This window comes from Callorhinus ursinus, unplaced genomic scaffold (genome assembly GCF_003265705.2).
Source record: "Callorhinus ursinus isolate GAN/ISIS: 27379988/994484 unplaced genomic scaffold, GSC_fseal_2.0 scaffold73, whole genome shotgun sequence".
NCBI lineage: Eukaryota > Metazoa > Chordata > Mammalia > Carnivora > Otariidae > Callorhinus > Callorhinus ursinus.
In genome coordinates, this window is record NW_027397135.1 from 5622148 (window position 1) to 5643056 (window position 20909).

Sequence of the window (20909 nt, forward strand, 5' to 3'; positions counted from 1 at the left end):
AATCCCTCATTAATATAGATGCAAAAATCCTCAACAAAATATTAGCAAATACAATTCAGCGATATATAAGAAGACCAAGTGAGGTTTATCCCAGAGATGCAAGGCTGGCTTAATATTTGAAAATCAACCAATATAATCCACAATGTTAATAAAGAAGGAAAAAAAATTCACACGATCGTTATCAACTGATGCAGAAAAAAGCATTTGACAAAATTCAACACCCATCTATTGTTTGATTTTTTTTAAAAAATATTCAATCATTTATTCCTTTTGAAGTTTACTTTGGAATTAGTACAAGATGTAGCTCTAAAGTAATCAAAAGTTATCACCAATTTATCCTAATACCATTCAACCTTTGCCCTTTGATTTCTGTGGCTTACATTACAAATTATCTAATTCACACACAGAGGCACACACACAATATAAATACAAAAAATGTATGAGTCCTCTCTGTAGGGTTTCTATTTTGTTTTCCTGAATTATAGTCTATATACGGTGCTTTGCAGCAGACTTAACTGCGTTTGCTCATTTCCTGTCTTTGCTTGTTCTTGAGTATGCTACTATTTTTTCCAACTACCTATTTTCCTAACTACTAATACTTTTAAGTTACTAATATCAATTAGTCATAATATATATCTGAAATAATTAAACATTATTTAAATAACTAAACAAGTTTCCTGTGAATAGATCAATATTATATACACAGTGTTATAGACAAAATGCAGAGGAGTAACCTTATTATTTCTTCTATTACTGAGTAGCAAACATTCTATGTTGTCTGCACATATTCTTCAGAAATATTGGAAGGACGCTCACGGGTGCACGAAATAGGTAAGGCACAGAGACTCGACATAATTTTCAGCGATAAACTACTTTGTTCACAGTTGTTTTACAGTTGTGGAGTTATTACTCAAAGAAGGGCAAATGCAATAGGGCCAGTGCAGAGACACACAGAAGGACCAAATTCACTCACCCAGGTATTTAAACCTAGCGTTTTCTGCTCACACTTACCTTCAAAGAGAGAGTAGGGTCTGTCGGGGATGCGGCACCCATGTGCTCCATATTCTAGACACCACTCTGCAAACTAAGAGGAAACATATTTAAGAGCAGAGATTTCACTTGGTGAAAAGGCAGCAAATGAGACACTGCAGTGAATTCACCAAGCACTCAAGGAAAAGGATTCCCGGGCAAAGGGTACTGCTGGGCCAGGAGAAACAGGGGAGACCACAGAGCTGGGAGAAAGCAGTTAAGAGAAGGAGAGGAGCTGTAGTTCTGGATTTTGTGCGTGCTCTGGGGTATTCCAAAGTTGTCTCGATAAAGACTCCTTACTTTGCTCCCTGCTCGGCAGGGAGTCTGCTTCTCCCTCTGACCCTCTTCCCTCTCGTGCTCTCTCTCATTCTCTCTCTCAAATAAATAAAATCTTTAAAAGAAAAAAAAAAAGACTCCTTACTTTGCAAGCTCGGTAGAGATACTTTTTCTCCTGCGTGAGATGGTACAGGGACAGGAACGAATAGCCATTCCCGGCCGTCCCGTGGCAGATCCCATAGCCCTTCCGAAGCAAACCTCGCTGCCAAATGACATCACTACACTCCATGGCATCTTTCAAGTATTTCTCCTCCTTAAAGACCTGCGCAGTGGAAAGCAAAAGAGTGTGAGAAAGATGTTTTCGATCACGAGTTAGCCAAACAGCTTCCCTTTCTGGCTAGTCAATGACGCATCAGGCAACCTGAAACAGCTCTGGGGGTGACCACAACCACCACCAGCAACACCACAGTACCGCACCTCACAACCTTAATCTCCCCCACCTCTTCCCCTCGTTCTCCCAGTTCATGGTTTTGCAAAACTAGTTCTAAAATTTAGCTAAAAAATTAAGACAAAAGCTACCAGAAACCAGGAAGCATTCTGTAATTCCTGGAGCAACATGCCCTCCGGCACTAACACTTACGCTCCTGGTGCAGTCAACTGAGGGACTGATGGTTCCACAATATCCTGTCAGCTAGGTCGAGAATACTCAATATCCTGGGTCAGCCACATTATCAGTAAGACCCTGATGGCCCGGCACTATCGGGGCTGCTGAGACCTGTCATAATCCATCCCACGGAAACCAGCACGAAGCTGCCTGCAGTTCCTGGAGCAGACGTGCCTGGGATGCACAACATACTGGCACGGTCTCCACTGAGTGGTTTCTATGTAAAGAGACAGATGAGCTTGACGAAGACAAAGGCCCAGCAGGAGGAGGCTGTCTGTTTTTGCCTCCTCAAATTCCCTTTTAAATTTTCTTCTCTTTCCCCTCATGTTTCATTTATTTTCTCTAGTCCTTCCCTCAGAATCTGCTGTCAGTAATCTCCACTTGCTTAGCTCATTCCATGCTAGTGTAAATGAATTAGAGGCAAAAGGGTCCTAGAGATGATCTCCTTGGGGGGGGGGGCAAACAGGATTCATCTACCTGTGACTGATCAGTAGTGACCTCACAAAAAAAAAAGAGAGAGAGAGAGATGAAGTATGTGCACCAGTGTACGCAGAGGGTAGAAGGGGAAACAGAGAGACATTTGCATTTCACTCACTATTCCTGATGTAGAATCTATTCACCAGGGTCAGAAGCAAGACTCTTAACTCATGAAAGCAACTGAGACGTGTGCTCTGGGGTTAGACCGCCTGAGTTCGAATCTCAGCTCTGTCACCCGGTAACTGCGCAGCCCGGCCTTGGGCGAGGGGCTCAATGTCTCAGTTTTCTGAACACTAAAAGGGTACTGGTTCTTCAAGTCAGTGGCTTGTTAGGAGTATTAATGACACCAGATCAATCAAATGGGGGAAAAGAAAAGTCTTTCCAAGAAACAATGTAGGAACAATCAGATATCCTGATGCTTACAAAAAAGGATCTCTCTTCTTACATCACATATACAAACCTAATATACAAAATACACATGTAATATATAAACCGTAGTTAGAGATAGCTCACAGTTCTAAATCGAAATCCGTGCAGCTTGGAGAAGAATACTACCTGTATAACCTGTAAGTAAAATTTTGTGACAATTAATAAAGGGAAACCTCACTAAAGTGGAGTTGGGAGGTTAGAAGGGCAAGCCTGCCACTCTACTCAATTCCAGAAAGACTTGTCAATTACAGACCCCAACAGAAGAGGAAACAGGAAAGAATCATCAATTATAGGCCCCAACAGGGAAAAAAGGTTCACCGCATCTCCTACAAGAAATCGACTATCCCTGCAACTCAGCCAATGAGAAACTGTCATGACCCTGAACTCCTGCTTTTTTCCAATGGACTTACATTCAAAACAACCTCTCCCCGACTCCTCCTTCTCCTCCATAAAATAATGTTCATCTCCTTTGTTTGTTGGACTTGCCTACGGTTTTGTCATAGCTTGCATATCCCAAAATGTAATTCTCCGCTATTCCTGAATAAGCCCATTTTGCTGGTAATATAACTGGCTGTTTTATTTTTTTTGGTTAACAATTTCTTAGACAAGACACAGAAAGATATTACCATAAAAAACTTGATAAAACACAGACTTTATCAGAATTAAAAACTCTATTCCTCAAAAGATACCAGAAGGATTACGATTAGGCCAACTACAAAATTATTTCCAGGATCGAGCCCCGCATCGGGCTCCCGGCTCCGCGGGAAGCCTGCTTCTCCCTCTCCCACTCCCCCTGCTTGTGTTCCCTCTCTCACTGTGTCTCTCTCTGCCAAATAAGTGAAAAATCTTAAAAAAAAAATTATTTCCAAAACATCTATCTGACAAAGACTTGTAACCAGAACATAGGAAGAATCCTTACAACTCAATAATAAAAAGATAAAAGACTATAAAACAACGTGGGTAAAAGGAATGAACAGACGTTCAACAAAGCAAGATACATAAATGAGCCATGAACACAAGCAAAATTGCTATCCATTAGAAACTACAATGAAATATCAGCCAGGGTATAATTAAAAAGCCTTTCAGTACCACATGTTGCCAAAGATGTGAACTCTCTTACATTGTTGATGGAACAGCTGTTACTTTGTGAAAAGGTCTGGCAGTTTCTTACACTCACTCTATGATCCAGCAATTTTACTCCTGGGTACTGGTCCAAAAGGAATGAAAACACATGTCTACAAAAAGACCTGTACAAGAATGTTCCAAGCAGCTTATTCATAAGAGTAAAAAACTAGAAACAACTGGAAAACAAATTGATAAAGTGGTAGATTTATATAAGGGATGCTTACACTCAGGAAGGTATCAACCATCTTGAGGAAGAAGGAAAGAAAGTATAATTTGAAAGAATCTCTCCAGCTGATTCTGATATGCACTCCTTCAAGATATTCCATGTTTCAAATAATCAACTTACAAATGAGCTTTTGGAACACTTTATATGAAAACAATTTCTGATGTCTGGTCAATGGCTGACCATTGGAGAGCATTTCTTTCTTTTTTTTTTTTAAGATTTTATTTATTTATTTGAGAGAGAGAGAATGAGAAAGAGAGCACGAGAGGGGGGAGGGTCAGAGGGAGAAGCAGACCCCCCGCTGAGCAGGGAGCCCGATGCGGGACTCGATGCCGGGACTCCAGGATCATGACCTGAGCCGAAGGCAGTCGCCCAACCAACTGAGCCACCCAGGCGCCCTCCGAGAGCATTTCTAATACAGCTCTATTTTGGGGTTTTCAGCATAGGCACGCAAGTACAGGAGTGGGGAAGGTGTGGTGGTTTCCTACTTTATGGAATCAAAAGATTATATCAATATCACTTTGGTATGACTTACATGGTTTTCCTGGGCCGCATATTTGTAAATACCTTTCCAAATACAATTTTCATTTGACCAGTGTTAGCATCTGTTTACGGTGGCTGAATCCACATACTGCTAATGCTGGCAGGCCCATGTGTGTGTAGTTAGAAGGAAGAACTGGTTACCATCACCTGTAGTTTACTGTCAGATAATCAAGAACTGCTCAGCAACATAGGTTCCAGTTATAGGGCCCACAAATGTACTCTGCTAGAAAATCATTTGCAAGTAATATAATTCCTAATATAGCATAGAATATTATTAAAATCCTGACATTTTTCAAGGATCATCTAGAATACAATATAATTTTAAATTAATAGTATATATTCATACAAAGTAAAGTCCACCCAACTAACACACGTGATTAGCATCTCTAGGAAGGGAAAACAAATTAGGTGAAACTAGACTCAATTTATAGTTTTATTTGTGAAGGATATTAATAATTTTGCAAACACTTGAAAACCTTATGTTTTCATCAGCATTCTTGAAGAACTGAGGAGTTCACATGCCAGCAAGAGAAAAGGTTGAAAACTTACATAAAATGCAAGCACTTCCTAATTCTGAGACAGCCTCAATGAATGCAGATATTGCTCTTAATTTGAGTTAACAATAACTTGAGAGAAAACTGACCCTCGAGCTGTGTTTCTCTAGCTTTGCATTTCCACCCCACCCCCTACCCTGTCTCTGCCCACCCCACCCTCCACCTTGGCCGAACACCAATCTCACACGTCACTCATATATTGTAAAATTATATTATTTATGCCTTTTTAAATTACCACTGAAGCCTTCTGCCCCCAAAGATTCTGATATTCCTTGCCTTCCTCGTGTTTGAGAATCTTGATGTAAATGGACAGAATTAAGTTTTAGTGACTAAGTATGGGATCGTAATGTCTTTGCTCTATGCTTAAGAGAAGAGGGAACTTGCTGTTTCGGAAGAAGTAAGGCAGGGACAGACATTCCGATGATATTCTGAGCCAAAGCCGGATAGGCAGCAGCTGCTGGGAGGCATCTGTGGTACTGCCGCGAGCAGGTCCTGACTGCCGCGAGCAGGCTCTGCTATGGGTGGTTTGTGTGCTCCCCGTGTGACCAGCGGCCGTAGAAACAGACGGCATGACTGCCAACGGGGCTAGGAGAAATGGATCTCCTTAGGCTGATGGCCCCACTGGACGTGCTGGCTCCCAATTACCTGCTTACCGCTGGCTCGCGGGGGAGGGGGGAGGACGGACGGGACCCTCAGAAGCCGAGACCGTTGGCCACCAGGAGGGCCCACCTGCACTGCTTGCCCTCCTTAATGTGAAAGAGCAAAAGGCGTCTGACAAACAAAAGCTTTCACTTTTTCTCGAAGTCATACATCTGTTTTAAATATCGAAGGGTCCTTGTTTGTCAACAATATACTCGTCATGGTTGGACAATTATAACATTAGAGACTTATCTCGATGTCACTGAAGTTACAACAATCATTCTAAGGCTCTAAAAAAGGGAGGCACTGATTTGAACAGAATTTTATTTTAATTTAAAGACTGAGGTATTGGACGCCTGGGTGGCTCAGGTTGGTTGAGCATCTGCCTTCGGCTCAGGTCATGGGCGCAGGGTCCTGGGATCGAGCCCCCGCATCCGGCTCCCTGCTCAGTGAGGAGTCTACTTCTCCCTCTGCTCCTCCCCCTCCTCGTGCTCTCTCTTAAACGAATAAATAAAATCTTAAAAAAAAATCAAAATAAAAATAAAGACTGAGGTATTGTTAAGAAGATGAATCCTTAAGTTCTTTTGATTTCCAAAGAGTATATTTCACTATGCTTTTTCTTTTTATCATAACTTTCTGAGTTATTTCCTTAAATGCTCATACCTGACTTTTGTATTTGAATATCTTAGGTGTTACTCTTGTAGGAGGACTAAAAAATTCTGAAAAATTAGGCAAAATCATGAGATTCCCCACAATTTTTCTCAATTATTATGGTTAGTCACAAAGGGAAAATAAAATTGATTCGGGGATTAGTTCTTTTGTTATTTCCAGGTAGAAATATGAATTCTGCTTCATTAATTCTATCTATTTCTACAAAACTAAGAGACTTTGCCAAAACACTAATCAATCATTGTGGTTACTGTTATATACTTTGATATATGAACAACACCTCCAACATCAAATATTACAAATAAAGATGCATTAAAAAGATAAAATTACAAAAGAAGCATTATTTACAATCCAATTAAAAAATGGGCAGAGGACCTGAATAGACACTCTTGCAAAGAAGACATACAGATGGCTAGCAGACAATGAAAAGATATTCAACATCACTAATCAGATTAGCAGGGAAGTACAAATCAAAATCATAATGAGATGTCATCTCACACCTGTTGGAACGGCTAAAATCAAAAAGACAAGAAATCACAAGTGTCGGAGAGGATATGGAGAAAAAGAAACCCGTGCACACTATTGATGGGAATGAAAATTGGTGCAGCCACTGTGGAAAACAGTATGGAGGTTCCTCAAAAAGTTAAAAACAGAGATAACATACGATCCATTAATTTGACTACTGGGTATTTACCCAAAGAAAACAAAAACACTAATTCAAAAAGATATATGCACCTCTGTTTATTGCAGCATTATTTATAATAGCTAAGATATGGAAACAACCTGAATGTGCACTGACAGACAAATGAATAAGATGTGGGGTGTGTGTGTGTGTGTGTGTGTGTGTGTGTGTGTGTGTGTGTGTGTTTGTAATATATCACTCGGCCATAAAAAAGGATGAGATCATGCCATTTGGTACAACATGGGTGGACCAAGAGGGTATTATGCTAAGCGAAATAAGTCAGACTGAGAAAGGCAAATACCATAAGATTTCATTCATATGTGGAATCTAAAACAGCAAAATGAATAAACAAACAAAAAGCAGACTCATACCTGTAAATACAGAGAACAAACTGATGGCTGTTGCGGGGGCTGGGCAAAATGGGTGAAGGGAGTAGTAGATACGGGCTTCCGGTTATGGAATAAATAAGTCACAGGAATAAAAGGCACAGCATAAGGAATATAGTTAATGATACCGTAACAGCACTGCATGGTGACAGATGGTGGCTACGCTTGTGGTAGTCACAGCATAACGTATAAACTTGTAGAATCACTATGTTGTACATTTGAAACTAATACAACATTGTGTGCCAACTACATTCAAATAAAAACATTTTTTTCAAGATTTTATTTATTAAGAGAGAGAGCGAGCCTGAGGGGAGGGGCAGAGGCAGAGGTAGAAGCAGGCTCCCCGCTGAGCAGGGAGCTCAACGCGGGGCTCAGTCCCAGGACTTTGGGATCATGACCCAAGCCAAAGGCTGACGCTTAACCGACTGAGCCACCCAGGCGCCCTCAAATAAGAAATTTAAAAAATAAAACCAAATGTGGCATAGTCTTCTAAAAAACTTGCTTGAAAACACTGTTTTCTTTAAACGTGAATTATTTTTCCAAGAAATGTTAAAAAACTTAAATGTTACAGGATACAGTAAAGCTGTTTGTAATTTCAACTTCTATGTAATAAAATATTAAGAGAACGCATTTGTGGGGCGCCTGGTGGCTCAGTTGGTTAAAGCGACTGCCTTCGGCTCCGGTCATGATCCTGGAGTCCCAGGATTGAGTGCTCCCATCAGGCTCCTGGCTCAGCAGGGAGTCTGCTTCTCTCTCTGACCCTCCCCCCTCTCATGCTCGCTCTTTCTCTCTCTTCTTAAAGAAAAAGAAAACACATTTAAAGACAACTAAAAAAAAAAAAAAGAAGCATTGTTTGCTTTCAATTTACAAGGTTAATTCTTAGTCCAGGAGAAAAATCGAATGCATTCTTAATATTGTGCCCAAATAGTATCTTGAGACTACCAGAATTATTCAGTAAAGGGACTGCCTATTTTTCTATAATACCCCATATGTGTAAAACTTTGAACATCACACTTCTCCCTTATGAATAATTTTATAACAATTTTAAACTCAAACTTAAAGGGCCCCAAATAAGCATCCTCATCCAACAATAAAGGCTTATTCAACCAAGAAAATAAATGACGTGAAGTCAAACAAAAAAGCGCTTAGTTATAATAGTGCCTACTGTCTTCTCGGATATTCACACGCAGAATAAAAATCATTACTATGCTGTCCCCCAGGTTTTCTTTTTACATATGAATATAATCCCTGTTAAAACACACGTACATACCCTTACAGCTCCAACTACAGGGATGATAAAGTGAAACAGGGAGACTTTACTTTGTAAACACATTAATTCAAAAAGGTTTTTAGTTTGCAATCAAATGTGCTGGCCAAAATCAAACTCAGAACCTGGTGGAGAAAAGTGGATTTCTAAACATTAAATGATTATGATACAAATGGAGGTACTGACCTTGTAAGCTTGCATAAGCATGTGGATGACACCTGGTGCACCATGGCACCAGTGGACCAAGCGATCTGTTTCATTGCTTAATGATGACGGATAATTCCCAGATCGGAATCTTTTGTGGCGCACATAATCAATACTAGGTTTCACCATTTCTGTCAAGGTTTCTTGGTCCACTTTTGCTGCCGGCTTTAAAACAAATAAAAAAAACCAAAACATTTATTTTTCCTTAAGTTTTTTTTTAAATTTTGTTACGTTAGTCACCATACATTACATCATTAGTTGTTGACGTAGTGATCCACGCTTCACTGTTTGCATATAACACCCAGTGTTCCACACAGAACACGCCCTCTTTAATACCCATCACCAGGCTAACCCATCCCCCCACCCCCCTCCCCTCTAGAACCCTCAGTTTGTTTCTCAGAGTCCATCGTCTCTCATGGTTCGTCTCCCGCTCCGATTCCCCCTCTTCATTTTTCCCTTCCTTCTCCTAATGTCCTCCATGCTATTCCTTATGTTCCACAAATAAGTGAAACCATATGATAATTGACTTTCTCTGCTGGACTTATTTCACTTAGCATAAAACTCCTCCAGTCCCATCCATGTTGATGTAACAGTTGGGTATTCATCCTTCCTGATGGCTGAGTGATATTCCATTGTACAAATGGACCACATCTTCTTTATTCATTCATCTGTTGAAGGGCATCTCGGCTCTTTCCACAGTTTGGCTATTGCCGACACTGCTGCTATGAACACTGGGGTGCATATGGCCCTTCTTTTCCCTACATCTGTGTCTTTGGGGTAAATACCCAGGAGTGCAATTGCTGGGTCGTAAGGTAGCTCTATTTTTAATTTTCTGAGGCACCTCCACACTGTTTTCCAAAGTGGCTGTACCAACCAGCATTCCCACCAACAGTGTAAGAGGGTTCCCCTTTCTCCACAACCTCTCCAACATTTGTTGTTTCTTGCCTTGTCCATTTTTGCCATTCTAACTGCTGTAAGGTGGTATCTCAGTGTGGTTTTGATTTGAACTTCCCTGATGGCTAATGATGATGAACATTTTTTCATGTGTCTCTTAGCCATTTGTATGTCTTCTTTGGAGAAGGGTCCTCGACTTGCTAGCTTTGTGATTTTTGAGCATTAGTCACTCTGTTATGGGTGTGGTCGATAAAGAAAGGCTTAATTGGGGGGGACAAAAAAAGTCTGTGTACCCAGCAGGGAAGGGCACCACGGGCCAAAAGGCTGGAAGCAGGCTGAAGCACGATCTGGGGTGGAGTCTCTGCCCGCTTGACGGATCGGGGACTACTCAATTCACGCAATGTCAGGCATGACTGAGAGACAAGATCACAACCACAACAATAAACTAGTTGAAAGTTTAGAACACAACCGAAAGCAAGTTGGGGGTATGTGAATAGGACAAAGTCCCTGCCTCAGTCGGGATCCTGGAGGCCCTTTCTGCTCCCTGAAGGTTCCCCTCTATTCAAAGAGTTAACGACTCCGATGAGCAGAAGGACATGGACCGAAGAAAAATGTGGCCACTAGACAACTAACCCAGTACAAAACCACACGTAGAATGTGCTCTTAGGGCACCTGGGTGGCTCGGTTGGTTAAGCGGCTGCCTTTGGCTCAGGTCATGATCCCAGAGTCCCGGGATCGAGTCCTGCATCGGGCTCCCTGCTCAGCGGGGAGTCTGCTTCTCCCTCTCCTGCTCCCCCCTCGTGTGCTCTCTCTCTCTCTCTCTCTCAAATAAAAAAAAAAAAAAATGCGCTCTTAGCACTTCAGTGCTTGGGGTTCACGAAGCAGAGCTTAAGTATCCACGATTCAATGCAGGATCCTTATTTCAGCCTGCTTGACTTATACTAAAATTTCAGTCCCCCTTTCCTATCTGGCCGAATATTTGTATACCATAGTCACTGTATTAGTGTTTCCGAGTACCCTTCTTTACCTGCATTAGCATGTAGTAAATCCCAGCCATGCCGTGAGCCGCTCCAACATACTGCTTCCTGTGCCACTGGTATAGCAGCGGGCAGCGCTCGGCCTTCCTCTCTTCCCTCGACAGAGTCTTGCCGGACTCGATGATAGCACTGACTACCTACGGAGATAAGGAGACAGCATATGCCTAAAGAACTGACGTGTATCCTGCTTTCATCTACTTAACACTAACAATTCTATATAGATTTCTTAACCCAAAAATCTAGAAGCAGTCAGTAGCCACCCCGTTATCTTTAGTTTATAAATTAATAAATACACACAGAGAGAAATCAGAAGACGATCTCAGAAGACAAAAAGAAATTAGGAAGTCAAACCACAACGTTAAAAGTCCTTTGTGTCACAGATCGGTACCTCTGAAGCAAATGATATATTATATGTTAAAAAAAGAAGACAGCAGGAGGGGAAGAATGAAGGGAGGCGGAATCAGAGGGGGAGACGAACCACGAGAGACGATGGACTCTGAGAAACAAACTGAGGGTTCTAGAGGGGAGGGGGTGGATGGGTTAGCCCGGTGATGGGTATTAAGAAGGGCACGCATTGCATGGAGCACTGGGTGTTACACGCAAACAATGAGTCATGGAACACTACATCAAAAACTAATGATGTAATGTATGGTGATTAACATAATAATAAAAAAATAGATTTAAAGAACATTAAAAAAAGTCCTTTGTATGAACAGTTTACTAGAATCTGGAAAAACTTCCTATAAAAACTATCCTAGACTACTTAGTTGCCTTGTAACTGCAATGTTTTCTCCAAAAGACTGGCAGTACATCTTCTAGGAAAGGCTGGAGGAATTTAGCCTTATTTATGAAAGGCTAATGAAATGAGGTCTCTTGTGGCATGTAGATTTTAGTTAAGTCAAAAGAATATCATATCTGTAACGACTATGTAGCAAAGACACGATTGTTCCCTCATATCCTTTCTCCCTCCATACTTTTGGTAACAGTGCTCCAAGTTTTAGCTGGGCGTCTGGCCTCTCAGCTACAGAAAGACACGGTCCTTTGGCTAAGTTCTGGAAGTAGGATGTGAGCAGAAGTGAGGTAGACCACTTCTGGATCGTGGCCTTAAAAAAAAAAAAAAAAAAAGGAAAGGAGCTGCTTACCCTCTACTTTCTCCCCGGTCTTGAGCCGAGGGGTGCTCAATTAGCTATGGGCATGCAGATAAGGGCATGCGCCTAGGATAGGGTAGGAGACAAGAGAAGAACCCAGCTCCTTAGCCATATTCGCTGCGACTGCCTACCAGTACAGATGCTTCAGGAAAGAGAAATAAAGATTCTATCTTTTTGAAGCTGCTGTTGTTTGGTACTAGGAAAAACAGGTGAATTAATAGGCCTAAGAGGAGGACAGATTAAAAAAAAAACAAAACCTTCCTAGAAAGGAAAAAAAAAGCAGCTATTTATTGCTTTTATGAGATGCCTTAAGATTTTACTCCTAGCTAGAAGCAGAGTCCAGCCACTAACATAGCTCTGTGCTAACAGACAGGTTGGGATGGTAGAGACGACAGGATGCCCACGGGCTGACGGCAACCCCACAGTACCTCTTTAATAGCTGACTCACACACGGTGCCCGGACCGATCTCCGTGTTCAGGTAGAGTAAGGCATATAGATAACCTGCCCGTCCATAAAGCAGCTCATCAGGGAGGTCTGAATCTCGGCACACGATGGTCCTCTGGAGCTGCAAAAGTCTACCCAATAAGAAAAATTCTGTTTTCCTGGAGAAATTCCTGTGAAACTCCTCTTCCTGAAACTGTTAGTAACCCTATCACTTTAGAAACTACCTGTTATTTATTTTTAATTTAAAACTGATTCTAAGAAATACAAACAAAACTCAAACAATAAAAACTTCACCACTACACTAATTTCCCTCTCAGACAGCACATTAATAACAACACACCTTTCTGTTCAGACTATCTACCTTGATATCTAGCCTAAACCATGTAAGAGATGATACTCAATTTTGAAATAAGAATTAGAAGAAAGTGATTTCAAACTTAAAAGAAATGAAAAGAAATAGTACTAAAATGTAGTCAATGTTTGGGAATTAGCTTGACTCATTCTTTCAACAAACATCAACTGACTAGCGTGTGCCAGACACTCCACCAGACCATGGGAGTAGGCCCTGATTTCTACTTCGAAAAAGAATATAAACCAATAGGTGCAATAAAAGTTTTACACTCTCTAACTGTCCCAAAACAAAAGAACCTAAAAAATAACTTAGTTAGGACAGTGAATCTAAGGCATAGATACAAGCTAATTTTCATGCAGTGAAGGCAACCAAAAATTATTTAGGAAAAAGAGTAAGGTAACACGAAGAAACATGTCTATTTCTCCCCAGATTAAGGCAGACACAAGCTTGGATAGAAAGGAGGCATGTGATCTCGTTACGCTCAGCGTTAACACACAAACCTCCTTCACCTCTTGGAAAGATCTGTTGGCAACAGCAGATGAATTAAAAAATAATTTCCTTTTTGAATGTCTTTCTACTGTAAGACCTCGAATTGAGAATTTAGAGAAAATACTTCCAGTTTGAAAAACTCACTTAGTGATACATTCCTGGGACTCACAGTCGCTCCTGAGTTTGTGATACACCACAGCTCCTACAGCAAGGGGTCCGGCGTCTCCACAGAGGAAAGTGACCCTGCGGCCATTCAGGTTCCGAAGCGTTCTCTTTACGTAATCCAGGGATCGGAGCAGGTAGGTCTGGTCACACGTGACCCGGTACAACTGCAGGTACAAAAGGGCTATGCCTGGAAAATGCCCCCCCCGGCCCCAAAGAAAAGCATCATTACCTTTCTTTTTCCACCTTCGCGACATTGTTTTATGATCACATGAAAAACTTACATAAACTCTAAGTTTCTGAAGGGGCATCATCAAACAAGTTACATCTGATACATCTTTTAAAAACAGAAAGAGAGAAAAAAAAACCCTTCAGGGTAGAAAAGGCGTAAACCAAGTTTAAATCCATTATCTTGCTAATTGCTCTGTTACAGTGATTCAGTACCTCCTAGACAAGGTAAAATATTAAGACTTCCCACACATTCCCATTTTCTGTACGTTCATTTCAAGATTTTATTCCTTCTCCACTGTATTTTAAGCTAACTTGGATCCTCTTCTTTTTACTTCTCATATAATCATTTCCAAATTAAATCATTACTTTCTAAATTGTACACCCCTTTCTTTCTAATTCTTCTATTTCTCACAAGTTTGCAATCTTCTTTAGTGACCAAGCTATCCCAATGAACAACCAACCAGTGAGTTAGTCAACTCACTGTTTATGGAACAGCCAGATGATGCAGAGTAAGGTAACAAACACAGAAGACAGAGTTTACCACCTATGCAACCTTCCTATCTTATAGATTTTATTTATTTATTACCGAGGGAGAGAGCAGACTCTGAGCTGAGCATGAGCCCCACGTGGGGCTCAATCTCACGACCCTGAGATCACGACCTGAGCTGAAATCAAGAGTCGGGTGCTTAACCGACTGAGCCACCCAGGTGCCCCATAACCTTCCTATTTTAAAGAACAAATCCAGACACTTAAGTGAACCAGAGAGGGGTCTTTTTCTGAAAATCTACAGAGGAGGACCTATAAAGCTTCTGAAAGAGGCCTGCTATTATTCCTGGACTCCACTCTGATGGCTAAGTAAAAACAACAACAACAACAAAAAAACTGTATAAATATATACTTAATAAAATATATTACAGAGAAAGTATTGAAGAAAAGGATATGATGGTGAAAAGGCCAAACAGAACATTTATTCATGTTTGAACTGGGATTCTCTAATATTATGTTCTTTGTCTAATATCCTACTCTCACTTCTATTATTTTTCATTTTGCTTTTTAGTTTGCGTTGTTTTAATTGTTTCACGTGCGTATAACCGACACACAATATTACAGCACTTTCACGTGTACAACACACCATCTATGTTCTGCTAGGCACTTTGCTTTTTAAATTTCTCTAAATAGGTAGGGTTTTTTTTGGTCCTTTAATTCTCTACTTCAGAGTACCCTACTTCCCTTTCAAATGCTCAACATCTCTCTCTACATGTATTTGGAAAGTTCTTTTCTCATTATCCAATTCTTGAAAGTTGTTTAAGTCAGACAAATGTAAAAGTACCACATTTGTAAGCCTTGGAAAAGTATCCTTCCATATGAATTATTTATGAGGTCCTGTATTTAAGTTGTTTTTGTATTCAAGAAATTGAAATTACAAACATAGAGAAAGCAGGCTAAAAGTTAAGTACCTAGAAATTTCAAACATGCTCATTTTAAAAGGTTTACAAATAAGTACTTCATGACTGACTCAGAAATCCTTAAAAAACAGAATGATGATGTGGTCAGCCTATGAACCTTAAAACCTATAGTTATATATGTATTCAATGCTTATTTTAATTAATTAAGTAATTATTTTGGGGGGGGAGGGGCAGAGGGAGAATCTCAAGCAGGCTCCATGTCCAGCACAGGGCCCAATGTGGGGCTCAATCTCACAACCCTGAGATCAAAATCAAGAGTGGGACACTTAACTGACTGAGCCGCCCCGGCGCCCTATTTATTTTTTTAAATGTTATAGCCAGGTCTTTTTTTTAAATTAATTAATTTATTTTTAAGCAATCTCCACACCCAACGTGGGGCTCGGACTCTCAACCATGAGATCAAGAGTCGCATGCTCTTCCAACTGAGCCAGCCAGGCATCCCAGTGCTTAAATAGTTTAAAGTAAATGATAGGCAAAATATTTTTTAAAAAAGTCATCCTAACATTCTGCCCTTGAATACTTCAGTATGAATATCTAAAATATATAAAGCCAAAATAGCATTATAGCATTATAACTACCAAACTAATAATTCGTAAGTGAGACTGAGCTGTGGTATATTTTTTAGTAAATCTTTATGTCAGTTTTGGTACCAGTATCATCCTTGTTTCATAGGATAATAGGAAGTATTCCTTATTTTCTTCTTTGGAGAAATGTCTCTTCATGTCTTCTGCCCATTTTTAATTGGATAATTTGTTTATCTGGTGTTGAGTTGTGTAAATTTTTTAAAATATTTTATTTATTTATTTGACAGAGAGAGAGAGCACAAGCAGGGGGAGCAGCAGAGGAAGAGGGAGAAGCAGGCTCCCCATCAAGCAGGGAGCCCAATGCGGGGCTCGATCCCAGGACCGTGGGATCATGACCTGAGCCAAAGGCAGATGCTTAACTGACTGAGCCACCCAGGTGCCATGAGTTGTGTAAATTCTTGACATATTTTGGATACTATCCCTTTATCAGATAAGTCATTTGCAAATACCTCCCATTCAGTACGTTGTCTTTTGGTTTTGTTGACTGTTTCCTTTGCTGTGTAGAAGCTTTTTATTTTGATGTAGTCCCACAAAAAGAGTAGCACTGGCATATCCTGTTCTTTGAAAGAAACTGTCTCTTAATTAGTTTATTGTTTGCTTCCCCCTAGTTTTATTAGGGTATAAGTGACAAAACTGTATATGTAAGTGTACAACAGAGTGCTTTGATATATTTATGCACTGTGAAAATATTACCACCCTCAGGTTAACAACTCCATCACCTCACATACCATTTATTTAATGTGTGTGATGAGAACACTTAAGTCCTACTCTCTTGGCAAATTACAAGTGTGCAATACAGCATCATGAACTATAGTCATAATGCTCTACGTTAGACCTAAAGAACTGGTATATCTTGTACCTGAAGGTTTGTACTCTTTGACCACCATCTCTCCCATTTTTCCCACCCCGCAACCTGTGGTAATCACCATTCAACTCTGTTTCTGTTAGTTCATTTGTTTTTTTTTTTAAGACTTCATATATATGTGAGATCATGGTTCTGTCTGGTTTATTTCACGTAGCGTAATGTCCTCTAGGACCATCCATGTTGTCACCAATGACAGGATTGTGTTCTTTCTCATGGCTGTTTCATTACATCCACATAGATGTAGGTACAGATACAGATGTACAGGTACATGTAAATATAGATAGAAATAGATAAAAAATACCACAACTTCTTTATCCATTCAACCATTGGTGGATACTAAGGTTGTTTCCGTATTTTGGCTATTGTGAATGATGCAATGAACACAGGGGTGCATGTATCTTTTCGAGTTAAGTTTTCTCCCCTTGGAAAAATACCCAGAAGTAGAATTGCTGGATCATCTGGTAGTTCTATTTTTAATTTTTTACATTTACATTCTCACCAAAAGTGTACTAGGGTTCCCCTTTCTCCACATCCTTGCCAACATTTGTCATCTCTTCTATCTTTAATTAAAAGCCATCTTAACAGGTGTGAGGTGATATCTCATTATGGTCTTGATTTGCCTTCTTTGGTCCTTGGCCCATTTTTTAAATTGGATGATGATGATGATGATCATTTTTACTATTGAGTTGTATAAATTTTTTATATATTTTGGACAATGACACTTTAGCATAAATATGGTTTGCAAACATTTTCTCCCGTTCTGTGAGCTACCTTTTTTATTAATTGCTTCCCTTGCCGTGCAGAACTTTTTAGTTTGATGTAGTCCCCCTTGTTTATTTTTTCTTTTGTTGCCTAAGCTTTGGGTATACAAATAACCATTGCCAAGACCCCTGTCAAGGAGCTTTACCCCTATGCATTCTCCTTAGAGTTTCATGGTTTCAGGCATTACATTTAAAGTCTCTAATCCATTTTGGGTTAATTTTTGAGAGTGGTATAAGATAGAGGTCCAGTTTCATTCTTTTGCATATGACTCTCCAGTTTTCCCAATATGATTTATTGAAGAGATGATTTTTCTCCACTGTGTGTTCTTGTTCCCTTTGTCAGGGATTATTAACCGTTTATGCTGGGTTTATTTCTGGGCTCTCTATTGTGTCCCATTCTGCTATGTGTCTGTTTTCATGCCAGTACCATATTGTTTTGATTACTATACCTCTGCAATATATTCTGAGATCAGAAGTGTGATACCTCCAGCTTTGTTCTTTCTGAAGACTGCTATTGTTATTCTGGTTGTTTCATAGTTCCATGCAAATTTTAGGATTTTTTCTTTCAATTTCTGTGAAAAATACCAAAAAATTTAATAGAGATTATATTATTTACAGATCTCTTTGGGAAGCATGAATATTTTAATAACATTAATACTTCCAATCCACAACAATGGGATATTGTTCCATTTATCTGCATCTTCTTCAATTCTTTTATCAATGTCCTACAATTTTTAGCATATAGGTCTTTCCCCTCCTTGATTAAATTTATTCCTAAGGACTTTTCTTTGATGCTATTATAAATGGAATTGTTTTCTTAATTTCTTTCTCTAATAGTTTACTGTTAGTCTATAGAAACACAACTGACTTTTGTATATTAATTTTGTACTGAATTTGTTCATCAGTTTTAACAATTTTTTGGTAGGATCTTTAGGGTTTTCTGTATACAAGATCATGTTACCTGCAAACAGAAACGATTTCACTTTTTCTTTCTGATCTGGATAGCTTCGATTTCTTTTTCTTCCCTAACTGCTCCGGGTACATGTATATATTTGGTATTTCCTCTTGATGAACTAACGCCTTTATCATTACATAATAACCATCTTTGTCTCTTGTTAAAGTTTTTGAAGTTGAAGTGTATTTCTTCATAAGTATATCCACCCCTGCTCTATTTTGGTTTTCATTTGCATCAAATGTTATTTTTCCCATCTCTTCACTTTCAGCTCTTTCACTTTCGGCAGTCCATTAAAGCTGACGTGAGTCTCTTGTAAGCAGCATATAGTTAGGTCTTGCTTTTTATCCATTCAATTACTCTATTTCTTTTGGTTTGATAACCGATTTAAAGTACTTACTAATATGTAAGGTCTTACACGTCATTTTATTCGTATTCTGGCTATTTTATATTTTCTTTCTTCCTCTTTTGCTGTCTTCCCTTGTAATCTGATGATTCTCTGTATTGGTACACTTTGGTTCCTTTTTAAAAATTGCTTGAACACTACTATAAGTTTTTCCCTTATGGTTTCTATAACATATAACATTCTATTTTCAGCTGATAAGCTAACTCTGACCTCATACAAAAACTCTACTCCCTTCAACATTTTGTTTCTAATGTCACAATTTACATATTCTATATTGTATATGCGTTTAAAAATGCCATAGCTATAGTATGACTAATATTTTTGTCCTTTAACTTTTGTGGTAAAGTGATCTACATTATTACAGTGCCTGAGTTTGACTATACACTTGCTTTATCAGTGTTTTATATTTTCATGTTTGCATCCTTTCATTTCAACATAAAGAACTAATTTCAGCATTTCCTGGAAGGCAGGTCTTGTGGTAATGAACTCCCTCAGCTTTTGTTTGTCTGTGGAAATCTTTGTCTCTCCTTCATTTTGGAAGGACAGCTTTGCTGGGTATAGTATTTTTACTTGGTATTTTTATCCTTTAAGGACCAAATATATCAACCTACTCTCCTCCCAGCCTATAAGGTTTTTGCTGAGAAATCCACTGATAGGTTGATGGGTGTTCCTTTGACATAAGGAGTTTTTTGTCTCTTGCTGCTTTCAAAATTACAAAATTATCTGTGTCTTTGATTTTAGACATTTTATTATAATGTGTCTCAGTGAAGTACTCTTTGGGTTGAAAATATATGGGAATTACAGGCTTCATTAACTTTGATGCTCATTTCTCTCCACAGATTTGGAAAACTGTCAGCCATTATTTCTTCAAATAAGCTTTCTGTCTTTTCTCCCTCTTTGTCCTTCGGTGATTCCTCTAATGCATATGCATTGTTTCACTTGATGATATCCCATAATTCACATAGGCTTTCTTCACTTTTTCTTCATTCTTTTTACTTTTTTCTCCTCTGACTTTATAATTATAAATTACGTGTCTTCAAGTTCACAGAGTCTTTTGTTCTGTTTCTTTCTACTGCTGATGCTTTCTATTGCATTATTTTCATTTCATTCATTGTATTCTTCAGCTCCCCAATTACTCTTTGGTTCTTTTGTTGTTTTGTTTTGTTTTTATGATTTCTATCTCTCTGTTAAACTTCTTGTTTTATATATTGTTTTCCTGATTTTGCTGGGGTGTCTTTCTGTGTTTTCTGGAAGCTCACCGAGCTTCTTCAAAACAACTAATTTGAATTGTTTCTCAAGCAAATTGTAGATCTCCATTTCTTTTGGAGTAGTTACTAGAATATTATTTTGTTCCTTTACTGGTATTATTTCTTTGATTTTTCATGTTTCTTTAAGCCTTACATTGCCGTCTTAGCATTTGAAGAACTACTCACCTCCTCCAGTCTTTACTAACTGCCTTCGGGGGGAAAAATGCCTTCTGTCAGCCCTGCTAGGGATTCTGAGGCTTTATCATACCTTCTCTACGAATATGCCTACTCCAAACTTCTTGTCCCCTCTTAGGAGTGAATTCTTATGATTGTATGCCTTCTCCTAATTCCACGAAGCCAGGCTACATGCTATGAGTCTCCTGTTTGCTTTCCCTACAGCAGTGCTAAATGCCCAAGTTTGTATGTTCTCTTTCACTTCAACAGGGTTGAGCTGGCTTTCTACTTATTCTAACTGTCCTCAAAGACTTGTACTCTGCAGTTATAGGGTGGAGCACCATGTGGGTAAGGAGAATGAAATGTCAGAGATGCCCGTGGGTCCGATGGGGGGATTCACAGGTCAAGTGTTCCCATCAGCTAGTGGCCAGGCTTCCTAATGGAGTGTGTGATTAGTAAGATCTGTGTTCCTTGTTGAGTTCTGAACACTGGCCGTTATGCTCCCAGTCTCTCCCTGCCCCTCAGTCAT

General features: G+C 39.5%; 1 protein-coding gene across 2 annotated transcripts in view; it reads right to left on the reverse strand.

Moving 5' to 3' along the window:
* The window catches only part of LANCL2 (LanC like glutathione S-transferase 2), a 57910-nt gene that overhangs the window by 2973 nt on the left and 34028 nt on the right, over positions 1–20909 (reverse strand). The window contains exons 3-9 of one of the 2 annotated variants that reach the window (XM_073886908.1): positions 13979–14031; positions 13677–13861; positions 12675–12822; positions 11089–11235; positions 9150–9332; positions 1451–1627; positions 1012–1084 (exon numbers count right to left, since the gene is read on the reverse strand). In XM_073886908.1, coding sequence (XP_073743009.1) covers positions 1012–1084; positions 1451–1627; positions 9150–9332; positions 11089–11235; positions 12675–12822; positions 13677–13861; positions 13979–14031 — 966 coding nt within the window. Of the gene's footprint in view, positions 1–1011; positions 1085–1450; positions 1628–9149; positions 9333–11088; positions 11236–12674; positions 12823–13676; positions 13885–13978; positions 14032–20909 lie in introns of both variants that reach the window. The other variant, XM_025853149.2, reaches the window with a different exon arrangement.